This window comes from Anneissia japonica, unplaced genomic scaffold (assembly GCF_011630105.1).
Source record: "Anneissia japonica isolate Jap-2015-1 unplaced genomic scaffold, ASM1163010v1 scaffold415_len114518_cov173, whole genome shotgun sequence".
Lineage (NCBI taxonomy): Eukaryota > Metazoa > Echinodermata > Crinoidea > Comatulida > Comatulidae > Anneissia > Anneissia japonica.
The window spans coordinates 15,390-27,503 of record NW_022739255.1 but is presented as its reverse complement, the minus strand read 5'-3'; the positions used below and the strand labels follow the sequence as shown (position 1 = coordinate 27,503).

The window sequence follows — 12,114 nt, the reverse complement described above, 5'->3', positions numbered from 1 at the left end:
CTTCTCAATGAGTTTTGAGAGGAAAGCAATACTTGAAATTGGACGAAAGTTAGCAAGATCATTATGATTCATGTTGGGTTTCTTCAAAATATGTCTTATGACTCCGACCTTTAAGTCGTCAGTGAAAAATTCCTGATGAATAAGATGAGTTGACTATTTTGCAAAAAAATAGGTAAAAAAGTTGAGGCATTGCTAATAATTAATTCGGTAGGAAAGGGATCAAGGTGACATGTTTTTGATGAAACTGTTATAAGAGTTGTTAATATTTCTTCTTCATCTAATAGAGCGAATTGATCAAACTCAATATCGTGTTGTTGATGTTCGAGCACTTCATATGGGGCAGTGTCTGACATGTCTGGTAGTGATGTCCGAATATTCTGAATCTTGTCATGAAAAAATCTGTTAAATTTTTCAGCCAGTTCGAACTATGAAGAGGCTGACGGCAAAATGCTTTCATTAATTTTACCACGAAGTTTGTTGATGATTTCTAAAAGGAGGCGTTGGTCACCACCACATTTCTCAATTTCTGCTTGAATGTAACTGGATCTAGACTTATGCAGAATGGAATGGTATGTTGCACATTGTTTTATGAATGCAGCACAATCTTCTGGGCTCCGTGACTTGACCCATTTTCGTTCAAGAACACGACATTTCCCTTTTTCTATCCTACAAATTCGGTTATACCATGGAAACTTGTCTAACGGTGATAACTTTAACTTTCTCTGGTGCTACCTTGTCTTGTATGGAACTTACGGTGGTATTACATGCAGAAACCAAAGCATTCACATCTTTGTCAATAATATCATTACTAATATGTGTGAAGGCGTCTGATAACATGGTTGTTAGATTATCCATATCTAGATTCTTAAAGTTACGAACTAAACGTTTCTTCTTAGGGTTAAGTGGTTTTGTTTGATCAAGCTGTGCATAAACAATATAATAGCCAGATAGTTGATACTGGTGTACATAGCAATTCCTAATAAGATCATGATTATTTGTAATAACAAGGTCTCAAATATGACCATGCTGTTGTGTAGGTTGATTAACTAATTGAACAAAGTAGAACGAATCAAGAGTTGGCAATAATGGCATATTCATTATCCGTCACAATTATGATTGGTCTAATATTCTACCTCAAAATATGTACCGACAAATTGGTAACTGATATTACAGCGCCACCAATTTTCCCAGCTTTTGCATTATTGTGTTGCTTTTAAATTCTCGCAAAACTGCTTCAGTGTTAGTAACACATAGTCAATTTGAGCCTGAAAGTCAAAATTCGTAAATGTAAAAACCTAACAGCCGGATGCAGAAAATGTTGAAGTGCAGTTTTGTTATTTCATCGCTATACACTAGTCTTGTTATGTCAGGTAGGTACGACCTTAAATGCTCGAATAAGCGCCGCGGCGCTTATACACATTTTGGAGGCTTCAGTGCGGCGCTTATTCGAGAGCGGCGATTATTAAAAAATAATTATTATTATCATTATTATTATTATTATTATTATTATTACTACTATTTTTATTACTACTACTACTATAATAATAACAATAATAATAATAATAATACTAATAATAATTCATTATTATTGTTATTATTACCGTATTAATAACCTAAGAAATTCAAACCGTTGATCTATATAACCCGGACGAATTTTTTTTTTTATTTTTTTATTTACGATTAACTTTTTGTTCATAAAATTGAAGTACAACAAATTTTTCGAAACATTTTTTCTTTGATAATAATGCCCAGCATTCAATGAGCCAACATGATATCGAGGTCTTCGATGTCGATTATATCGTCTTCATCGACGTCAGAGTCCAGTTCGATGTGATCTCTGCCTTCGTCACCAGAATCAGCGTCAGAATCTAAGAGAAATGTGTTTGGCGTGTCCAGATTCTTTTGTAACAGAATCAAATGGGATTCTAAGATATGTCGTCCAGCGAAACAGGGTTGCACTCCTTAAAGCAATGTATTTTATCATCTTGTGACCCGTCCGTTGGTAGTGACCAAAGCTTCTCTGTATCAATTCCGATGTCTGAAATAAAAAGCCATTAAAATGATCATAGAAGAAAATAGCAGCAATTAAAATAATATATCAGGAATGCAAAAGTAGTAATTACACTTTAGTTAGTGAATATAAAGCCTGAGGCAAAACGTAGTTCTTTATTAGCTCCTATTTTATGAGTTTAAAAAATTCCATTTAATGTTTACACATCTTCCTTCGTTGATAGAACTAAAGGTCGTATGTACAATGATGCACACGATACACCAACGGTTCCTCGTCTAGAGAGCCAAAACCCCTGGATGTTTTGGCTCTGCAGACGGTAACAGGCCAGACAGAAAACACACATGTTTGCTGTATCGGGTGTATCGTGTGTTGAGTTGGTGTATCGGGTGAATGATCTCATTTCATCAATATTGTGTGTCATTAAATTTATGAAATGCATCATTATAGATAGCAACATTGTCTCCAAACAAAAGATGTGCAGAAATTAAATGGATTTGGAAACTTATAAAAATGAGCTAATAAGGACCTAATTTTTGTTTAAGGCTTTATTCACTAAGTAAAGTGTAATTACTTTAATACATTTTTTATATTCTTAGTATATTGTATTTATCAATAATTGCTGCTATTTTCAATGATGATGTAATGCAGTTTTTATTCCAATTCCATTTGATAATAACTACAGTAAATACTGTAATCTACAGTACTTGGGTGGTAATTTACATTAAAAAAAACTATTTATCGGCAAATCGGCACAAACATAAAGGCCTTCCTCAATTTATAATATAGCTCCTATAATACAACAACAACAGCACGCAGTGGGCCAACATTGGTTCAAAGTGTTCCAAAAGTCAATACTCATTTAAAAAACAAATCTGATTACGTTCATTTTAAGAGTGTTTAGGGGGTTTCAAGACCTGCCGATCTTTTAAATATGCATGACGTCATCAAAATACTGTTTTTTTGATTGGATGACGAAAATATTGTAAAAACTAGGCAGATTCATATTACCTTGGTTATTGAAACATATATCTGACCTGTAGATTTCAATGTAAGCACCTTTAAAATATATATGGCGTCATTAAAATAATGTTTTTTATTGGACGACGTAAATATTAATTTAATACCTGGACAGATTCCTTTTCCACAGCTGTATGACACGAACCAAGGTTTCTAGACCGGAAAGTCGAATTTGAACATTTTAAATTTTGTGTGTCATTAAAATATATTTTTTCGGCGAGGAGGCGGGGAGCGGGTGGTTTGGAATTGGGACTTAAGAAAACGCCCACCCCCTTAGTCTCGTCCATCCCCTCAGTCTCCTCTCGCCAGTGAAAATGATCACACTCAAGCACAGATATATACAATTTACCTACTCACCATTTTGAGTGTAAGCGCCTCCTCACTTATTCATCGAGCGCTGATCTGGGTTCAAATTTAGGAGGGGATTGATTTAAAAAAAAAAAAACCAAAAAAGAAAGCTGGTTCCGGGGGACTAAAATTTTGATTCCTAGCTGACGTGAATTGAGATTTCCTGACTATTGAAGCGTATTTTAATCACTTTTAAGTTTAAAATTCAAGGTTTTATCCCCTCTTAAAAACGATCCGGTGATTTTTTTCTCATTTATTACAGTAAATAGGCCTATTAGCCTATGTGTGTACCGGTATACATACAGAAAAAAAAACCAAATTTAGTATGTACATACGTATTCTGTTTTCCAAGAATCGATGAACCCCCCTCCCCCCACCCAAAAAAAAGAGGTTTGGGGTCCTCATCCAGGAACATTTTGACTCCTATTAGATAGCAGGAAATAATGCTTCCTCGACTTCTGAGGTGTCTTTCAATGAGGTCCAGGGGACTGAGGTGTATTTTAATGACTTTTAAGTTCTTCAAAATTTTGTTAACCCCTCCTGAAAACGGTGAGGTAAACTTTTAAATTCTTATTACAGTAAATAAGCCTATACGTGTATACATAAAGAAATGAGTAACTGCATACTTATTTGTCCTTTTTCTATGAATCGATGAACCCCAAAGAGAACGGGGTGGGGGTCGGGAAAATTGTGATTTGAGCTTTGTGAAATGATCTTTCCCGACTTTTGATAATAATATTGCAGTTAGTAATCAGCGCAGTTGTGTTAGAACCTACCAGGTACCACTTGTACTCCTGGGTGTAGAGATGCAACTGTAGATAAAGTGGCTTGCCCAAGGACACAAGCGATTTGCACAGCGAGAGTCTCAAACCCCCGACCTCGAGGTTGGGAGTCAAGCCACAACCGATGCGCCAACCGCTTCTACATTCTACACATTTGAGGTGTCTTTTAATGACTTTTTTTAGGTTACACCTCTTGACATTTTTCAATGAATCGATGAAACCCAAAGAGGAAAGGAGGGGAGGGGGGTCCAGGTTCTCCCTGTAAAAAATGTTAATTGCTAGACGGCTAGAAATGAGCTTTCTCGATTTTTTCCGATATTATAATAATAATAATAATAATAATAATAATAATAATAATAATAATAATATTAGTAATAATAATATCTTTCTTTTACAACGGAAGCTCGTCACCAATTTAAAAAAAGAAGGAAAAATAGAAGTGTCTTTTGAGGTGTCTTTAAATGACTTTCAAGTTCTTGAAAATTCAAGATTTACCCCTCTTAAATACTGCATGAAGTGTCAATTTCACTCCTTTCTTCTAAGTAAAATCACAGAAAGTCTTCAAAAATAGGTTAAATTATGCTGTTTTAGCACAAAATGAGTCCTGTTCTTGAAAAATGCGTCCGGATTTCTCTTATTTTTGTCGTAAAATTGGTCAACTTTGAAGAAAATGAGTCAACATTATTTGAATTTACGCGTAAAGAGGGTCCACAATGATATTGTTCGGCACTGTTTGAAAATCCTTTCTACAGCATTGTAAGTAACATTGATGTGATGATGAATATACAAAAAAAATGTCATTTTCTGGTCATCTAGAGGTACTATTTTCACATTAAACTCCATCGAGTCGACATCTGTCTCAGAGTATGTCTTAGTGACTGCTGATGAGGCGGGAGTGCATAAATTTGTGTAAGGATGTGATCTGGTTTTACATGCCCATTTGTCGTGATTATAATTACTTTGGATAAAGAATGTTTTGATCAGTGGTGGATTGAAGGCCCTACATTTTTAAAATGAAAAAAAAATATATATAGGCCACCTATCCAAATTTAAGTCTGAGAATGTAATTTCCGGGTTTCTAGAATTGCCCTAATCATAAATTTTCTTACCTCAGCCCCAATCATGATGGGGCTGAGGTGGGTGGTTCTTCAATCTGTAAATGTCCCTCCTTGGGTCACCTCTCTGTTGAATTCCTAGATCCACCACTGTTGAGTTTTATTATTGTTAGGCTTACTAATATTATTTATAATGCGTTGTTTATTGCAATTTTCACTTTATCATCTCAGAACAGCCCTAAAAATTTTCAGAGGGCGCTACTTTCCAGGGGGATTCTCCCCTGCAACCCCCACCCCAGAGGGTCCTACGTACCTCGCACAACGGCTTCCCCCCCCCCCACCTTTCAAAATCCTGGATACGTCCCTGCTTCTTACTACTAGACCCTACTTGATTTCAGATTTATTGTTTATCATATATACATTTAGCTTTATCCAAACATATCAATTTGATGTCAATTGATATTACTGTATCTTGTGAACCACTTCACACACATGATGAAGTCCCATTTACTGGGGCAAAAGCCTTCAAAATAAAAATTCATCATCAGTCAAGAAAGTGTTACCTATTATTTTTTTTCATTTATATACATTAAAAAATAAGGCTATTATACTACTACTATTATACTACTATCATAATTATACAGTTTGTATAAAATTCAAAATATAACAAGTATTTATTTTATAACATTATATTTTAATTTCTTTTTCAAGTTTTTGTTTTTTAATTTTATACTGTATAACATTCAAAAAAGTGTTTAGGGTGAAAGAAAGTTTCTACGAGGATGTCACCAATGTGTCATAACTGTTCCAATTTTTATCTCAGAGTTCTGTACCGATCCTCTTGGTATTGAAGATGGGACTATTCCCGATGAACAACTGTCCGCATCCAGTGAATGGCATTTACGGTCCGGGGCACATCGTGGACGACTGAACAATATAGCAAATGAGTATGGATATGGAGCGTGGTCGTCATTAACATCTGACCAATACCAGTGGATCCAAGTTAACCTCGGTAAACTGCAAGAGGTATGCGGAGTAATTACACAAGGCCGCATTGGACACTACCAATGGGTGACGTCTTATGAGATTCTTTACAGTGTCGATGGTAACCTGTTCCAACCAATTAGGAATTCAGATTGTCAAGTAACTGTAAGTGTTATTAGGATTTTTTCCCAAAATATTTCAATATATTCCTTATTTTTTTTTCAATTTTTATTCACATTAATTAAATGTATGTTATATCCGAATGTGTTGAGAACTCAATGTTAACCTTTAGATTATGTGATATTTACAGAATTTTGTTGGAAATTCGGACATGGACACTGCCGTGACAAACATATTCTGTGAACCTGTCTTCGCGCAGTTCGTCCGCATTCACCCAACTAACTGGTATCGCCATATAAGTTTACGATTTGAGGTTCTTGGAAGCTCAGCAGGTAAATTAAAATAATATAATACTAATTAGATTTAGATTGAAATTGAGTAGAGATAGAGACGACAACATTGACAATGACAACTATTACTTTGTGTCATTGTGATCATAAATTACGGTAAATGATGTTGGAAAGATTGATTATGATTAAAAATAAATTATTAAATTGCTAAATATTATTCAAATATTATTGTATCTGTCTTATCACAATACAGTTAATTTTCATTTATTTTCTGAAATAATGCTTGTTTTTGTAATCAGATGTTACGAGTTAAACAATTCGATATGAAGACTGTCTTACAGTGTTATAAAGTAATTGTATTTACTTTACCACTGAATATGTTTTCTTTTTTTGTGTAGGCCCAGTTAGACACTCAGCTTATTACAAGTCTTTTCGTTACAATCCACAATGTTCAGTAACGACCAAAAACTCGACAAGAAGCTGCATTAGATGTGCTGTGGCGTGTATGAGGGCGCTAGAATGCAAGTATTTTAAATACGATGGAGAATGCCACTTTTATTCCCGCAGTAATAATGGAAAATTTGATGCCTTTCAGTTTGGTTAAAATGAGCCGTTCCACTATGTCCCCCTTGGATATTGTTGCTAAGGTTTGAAAGGTGTAAACGTAAACGTGTTCATGGGGCATGCGCAAAATTTCTACCTTGTCCTGATTGGTTAGTCGCTTAGTTTGGTCATTCAAGAAATGTTTATAAAAAATTTATTATGTGTGCTTTGTATTTTGTCATTCTTCAAAATCAATGAAGTCTTGACTAATTGAAACTGTGTTTGTAGTAATTTTAATACAAAATCGTTCATTATTTTTATTGGAACCTTTAAAAGTGATTCGTGTTTATGAATTGTAATTTACCGGATGTTGACTAGTTTTAAGCAAAAGTATAGGACTTTCTTAACACTTTACGTAGAATATTTTCCAAGATTTATGTGTAAATTAAATGTTAGTTATTTAGGGCATATTACATCAATGGCTCCTCTTTGACTATGGATTAAATTTAGTGAGGCTACGAACTATCAACAAGACTTTAGTTATAAGTACCTTTTGTTCATTAAAAAAAGAACTACTAATATTTATTTATCGTTGGAGTATGTGAATTTTATTCAATAACGTCCCTTCATCCTATGAATACTGGATAAACTCTATACACAGTTTTCTAAGCAGATTTTGTGCTAGCTATAACTGTATAATCAAAACTATTGTTCATTCTACTCTTCCTTACTCACTACATGGCGATGGTGTAAACTAATTACAGTAATTTGTAATTTTCTTGTTAATTGTGAGGAATATAAGTATACATTTGCCCTGTATGTATTTATATTTTTTTTTTGTTATATGGATATTTATATATGAATTAAAGGGATGAATGAACATTTTTATTCTTAGCAATATGTTCATTATTCAAAATTTTAACGGTGGTATATGAATGTATTGAAAATGTGATTTTGTTATAAACGTAAAAATGTGATTATTCTGCAGAAGATAACATGTCTAAGATTGGAATGACCTTTTAGCTAAGTTCTGACCCTTAGTTGCTAGGGTCCCACAAAACCACAACACAAACATGTGCGTTTATTGGACAACATGTGTGTTTGTAAGGTAAAGAACATTCATTTATAATGACAAGGAATTGTTTGAAACTTTATACAATTCTTTAGTTTGTCCTGTTTAGAATTCAATTGATGTGTTTAGGCGTGTCGCCTTACAATGTAGCGTTATCTAAATTATTGGATTGGTGTCAAGAAAGAGCAACAAAAACATTGCTTGAAATAAAACCCTCTGACAGTTTGAAGATTTAAGGGGTTTATATACTACCAAATGTTCAATTTCGAATAAGCCCCTTCTCAAAAATGCAAACTAAACCATTTTAAATACTATTTTCTTCATTGAGAATTGTTGTTATATAACTCGGATCTGTGTGCTTTGGTGGCATACTGTGTAGGTTATTTCCAATGAAGGGTAATTTATTTAGTATTCAATTCAATTCAATTCAATTCAATTAACATTTATTCAATTAATTAATAAATACATCAAGTGATAAATAAAGTGGACAACATTAAAATTAATTAATTAGGATCAAAAATATAAGCAAAGCTTGTCTCAATTTGACCCCGACAAAACAAAAGGTAAAAACTAATAATAAACGCATATCAGGTAGACCTACATTTTATATATAAAAATATATATATATACATATATATATACATATATACATACACACACGTACATACATACATACATACACATACACACACTTACATACACACACATACACCCCCATACATTCATGTAAATACACACACACGAACACACACATATACACACACACATACATAAATGCACACACACACAAATCAACATATACACACTTATGCACACATATATATATACATACAATATAAATCATCAAAGGTACATATGCAGTGTTTAGATAAGGACATGAAGGAACACCGTAGGCTACCCTGTAGCTATTTAACAAATGTACATGTATATATGTTTGAATATCATACATATATACATATACATACACATACATGTATAAAATAAAATAAAATATTTAAATAAAGTTAAGATTGGTACATTTCTAAATAATATTTCTTCATCTGCTTTCTAAAAGTGTGGGTACTATGGCAATTTTTAAACTTAACATGAGTATCATTCCATAATTTCGGTCCGTATACAGAAATAAAAAATTGGCTTTTGGTTAGTCTTACAAAAGGAATGTAAAGTGAGTTTGAATTTTTTAAGCAATAACTGTGTATAGGTTTATAATCATGAAATAAAGCTAATATAGAGGTTGGGAGTTGGCCTTTTATGTATTGAAACATAAAACACGCAACTTGTAGTTTGTTTAGATCCATAATTTTTAATATATTTAGTTTTTTAAACATAGATTCCGAAGGCGATGCAAATGAAGCTAAATCAATTATTCTGACAACACGTTTTTGTAGCTTAAGTAATCTATCCAGGTTCGAAGAATAGTCACAGGCCCATATTAGGTTACAATACTGCAAATAAGGGAGAATAAGAGTATTGTATAAAGTAATTAAAGTATTGCGTGGGAAGAATAACTTGAGCCTGTTTATTATGCCTATTGATTTTGATATTTTGCTTGCAACGTAATTTTGGTGTAATTTCCAACTTAGAGTTTCTTCAATGAATACTCCCAGAAATCAATGAATACTCCTAGAAACGAAGTATTTGATTTACGTTCTATAGGATTTTCATTTAAAATAATGCTAAAGTTTGAAAAATTAACTTTTTTATGGTGTGAATGAAATAAAATATAGTTAGTCTTTTGAATATTAATTGGGAGCTTATTTGCATTGAACCAGGAACCATTTTTTTAACTCATTATTAAACGTATTGAATAAAACATTGAGTTCTTCATTAGAGTAAAAAAACGTAGTATCATCGGCGAAGGACACCAACTCGAGGGTGTCACTAATTCTACACAAGTCATTAACATATATTATGAAAAGTAACGGTCCCAAGACCGACCCTTGTGGCACCCCACAAGTTACATCCCTCGTCGATGATTTACATGATCCAACAGAAACAAATTGTTTACGATTATTCAAATAACTTATAAACCATTTTAAAGCAATACCTCTAATACCATATCTAAAAAGTTTTGAAATTAAAATTTCGTGGTTAACAACATCAATTGTATACACAAACAATATTGCAATTGTATACACAAACATTTAAAAAATACTTCCAATAATACCCCTCAAAAACCTTCCTGAAATAAAGGATGGTATGGAAGGTAAGTAGACAGCAAGGACGAAAGCGATAAACTTTAAATAGAAGAGGCAGTAATGAATTAAAGATTAGCAAAAACTTTTTTTTGAGCTGATATATATACGTAACATGTACGGTTTGCATTGTAGTGATACACAGATAGGCATTACAGTATCATAATTGTGAGGTTATTGGAAACACAGATTGGCGTTACAGTATCATAATTTGAGGTTATGAAAAGTAAAATATTGTACTATATAATAGCACCCTTGGTCTTTAAAACACAATGTCTATCTTGCTCAGATTATCATTTATTTTTTTTTTTGGAAATTGTGATATATAAAGTTTTATTACAGTATATATTGCCGCAGTATTGAAATAATAAACAAAATTTGAACACAGTATTGACTACAACTTTATAATAAGTCAACGTTTAGTGCGATAGGCCGGCAGGCCTACTTAACTTTTTGTTTTTGGTATTGTTTTATACATAGCTTTGAACAAGCAAAAATGTGAAACCTACAAATGCAATAAGCACCTAAAGATAAAGTTAATAGAAATTTTGTTTTGGAAATTTTTTGAAATTAGCTTTCCCGACTTCTGAGCTGTATTTTATGACTTTAAATTCTTGAAATGTTAAGTTTTCCCCCTCTTAAAAACGGTCAGGTAATCTTTTTCATGCTTATTACAGTAAATACTAGTAGGCCTATTATATGTGTATATAAAGTACATCGCATATATATTCTTTCCACGAATCGATGAACCACAAAGAGGAAGGGAAGCCCCTCCCCATAGAAAAAAAGGCAAATCAGCCAATGTGAATCGCGAGAAATAACTCGGTCGGGGACTGCAACGTCGCAATGTGGGGTTGATTTAGTGTTTGAAAACTGACGTTGAATCGACATTAAAACTGTGCCAGTCAATGTATAACCTAAATTTAACTCCTATTCAACGTTGATTCTCGTCGTTGATGCACCGTCGTGGTAATAACGTTGGTTCAACGTTATACACTGAGTTTGATTCGATGTGGGATTAGGTCACTTGATTGAACCACCTAAAATCAACGTCTATTGTCGATTAAGATACAACGTCGCAATTCATGATCACGTGGATTAAGCGTACACTAACATTAAATCGACGTTAAAATTAGGTCAGTTGATTTAAAAACAAGAATAACGTCTATTCAACGTCGATTCTCTTCGTCGATAGCAACGGTGCTATTTAACGATGTACACAATCGTTAGATAAAGAAATTGTTTAAGTCGGCATAAAATCCAGTATATTCAATGTTGATTTTTATCGTCAATAAACCGATTGTAATATTACGTTGAATCAATTAATACACTGACAACGTTTAATCGACGGCGAAATTCGGTTCAACAAACTGAATTAACGTTTCTTCAACTATTTATGAGAGGGGTTGCGCTTCACCCCTCCACATTTCCTATTCCGCTTCCCTAGATGCATCATCGACGTGAATTCAACGTATATTCAACGTTAATCTGTTTACCATTTTTTTGATGATGCTGCTAAGTATGATGACGACATCAATTTATCTGAATGAACCTATGTGATGAATTACCTGATTATATAATTGTATTCAAAGGTTAATTTTTTAATGTAAGTGAAATTACCATTTCATTAGTTTTTTTTTTTTTTTTTTTTTTTTTTTTTTTGGGGGGGGGGGGGGAGGGGCTTTTTTTCGACTTTT

The 12,114-nt window shown here is 33.3% G+C and overlaps 1 protein-coding gene across 2 annotated transcripts in view; it reads left to right on the top strand.

Annotated features, from left to right (window-relative positions):
- LOC117117871 (lactadherin-like) overlaps nucleotides 1–8,623 on the top strand; it is a 16,657-nt gene extending 8,034 nt beyond the window's left edge. The window contains exons 1-4 of one of the 2 annotated variants that reach the window (XM_033262341.1): nucleotides 1,254–1,370; nucleotides 6,037–6,362; nucleotides 6,508–6,649; nucleotides 7,006–8,623. In XM_033262341.1, coding sequence (XP_033118232.1) covers nucleotides 1,307–1,370; nucleotides 6,037–6,362; nucleotides 6,508–6,649; nucleotides 7,006–7,211 — 738 coding nt within the window. In that variant the 5' untranslated portion in view covers nucleotides 1,254–1,306 and the 3' untranslated portion in view covers nucleotides 7,212–8,623. Of the gene's footprint in view, nucleotides 1–1,253; nucleotides 1,371–6,036; nucleotides 6,363–6,507; nucleotides 6,650–7,005 lie in introns of those variants that run through there. The other variant, XM_033262342.1, reaches the window with a different exon arrangement.
- Nucleotides 8,624–12,114: the final 3,491 nt, after the last annotated feature.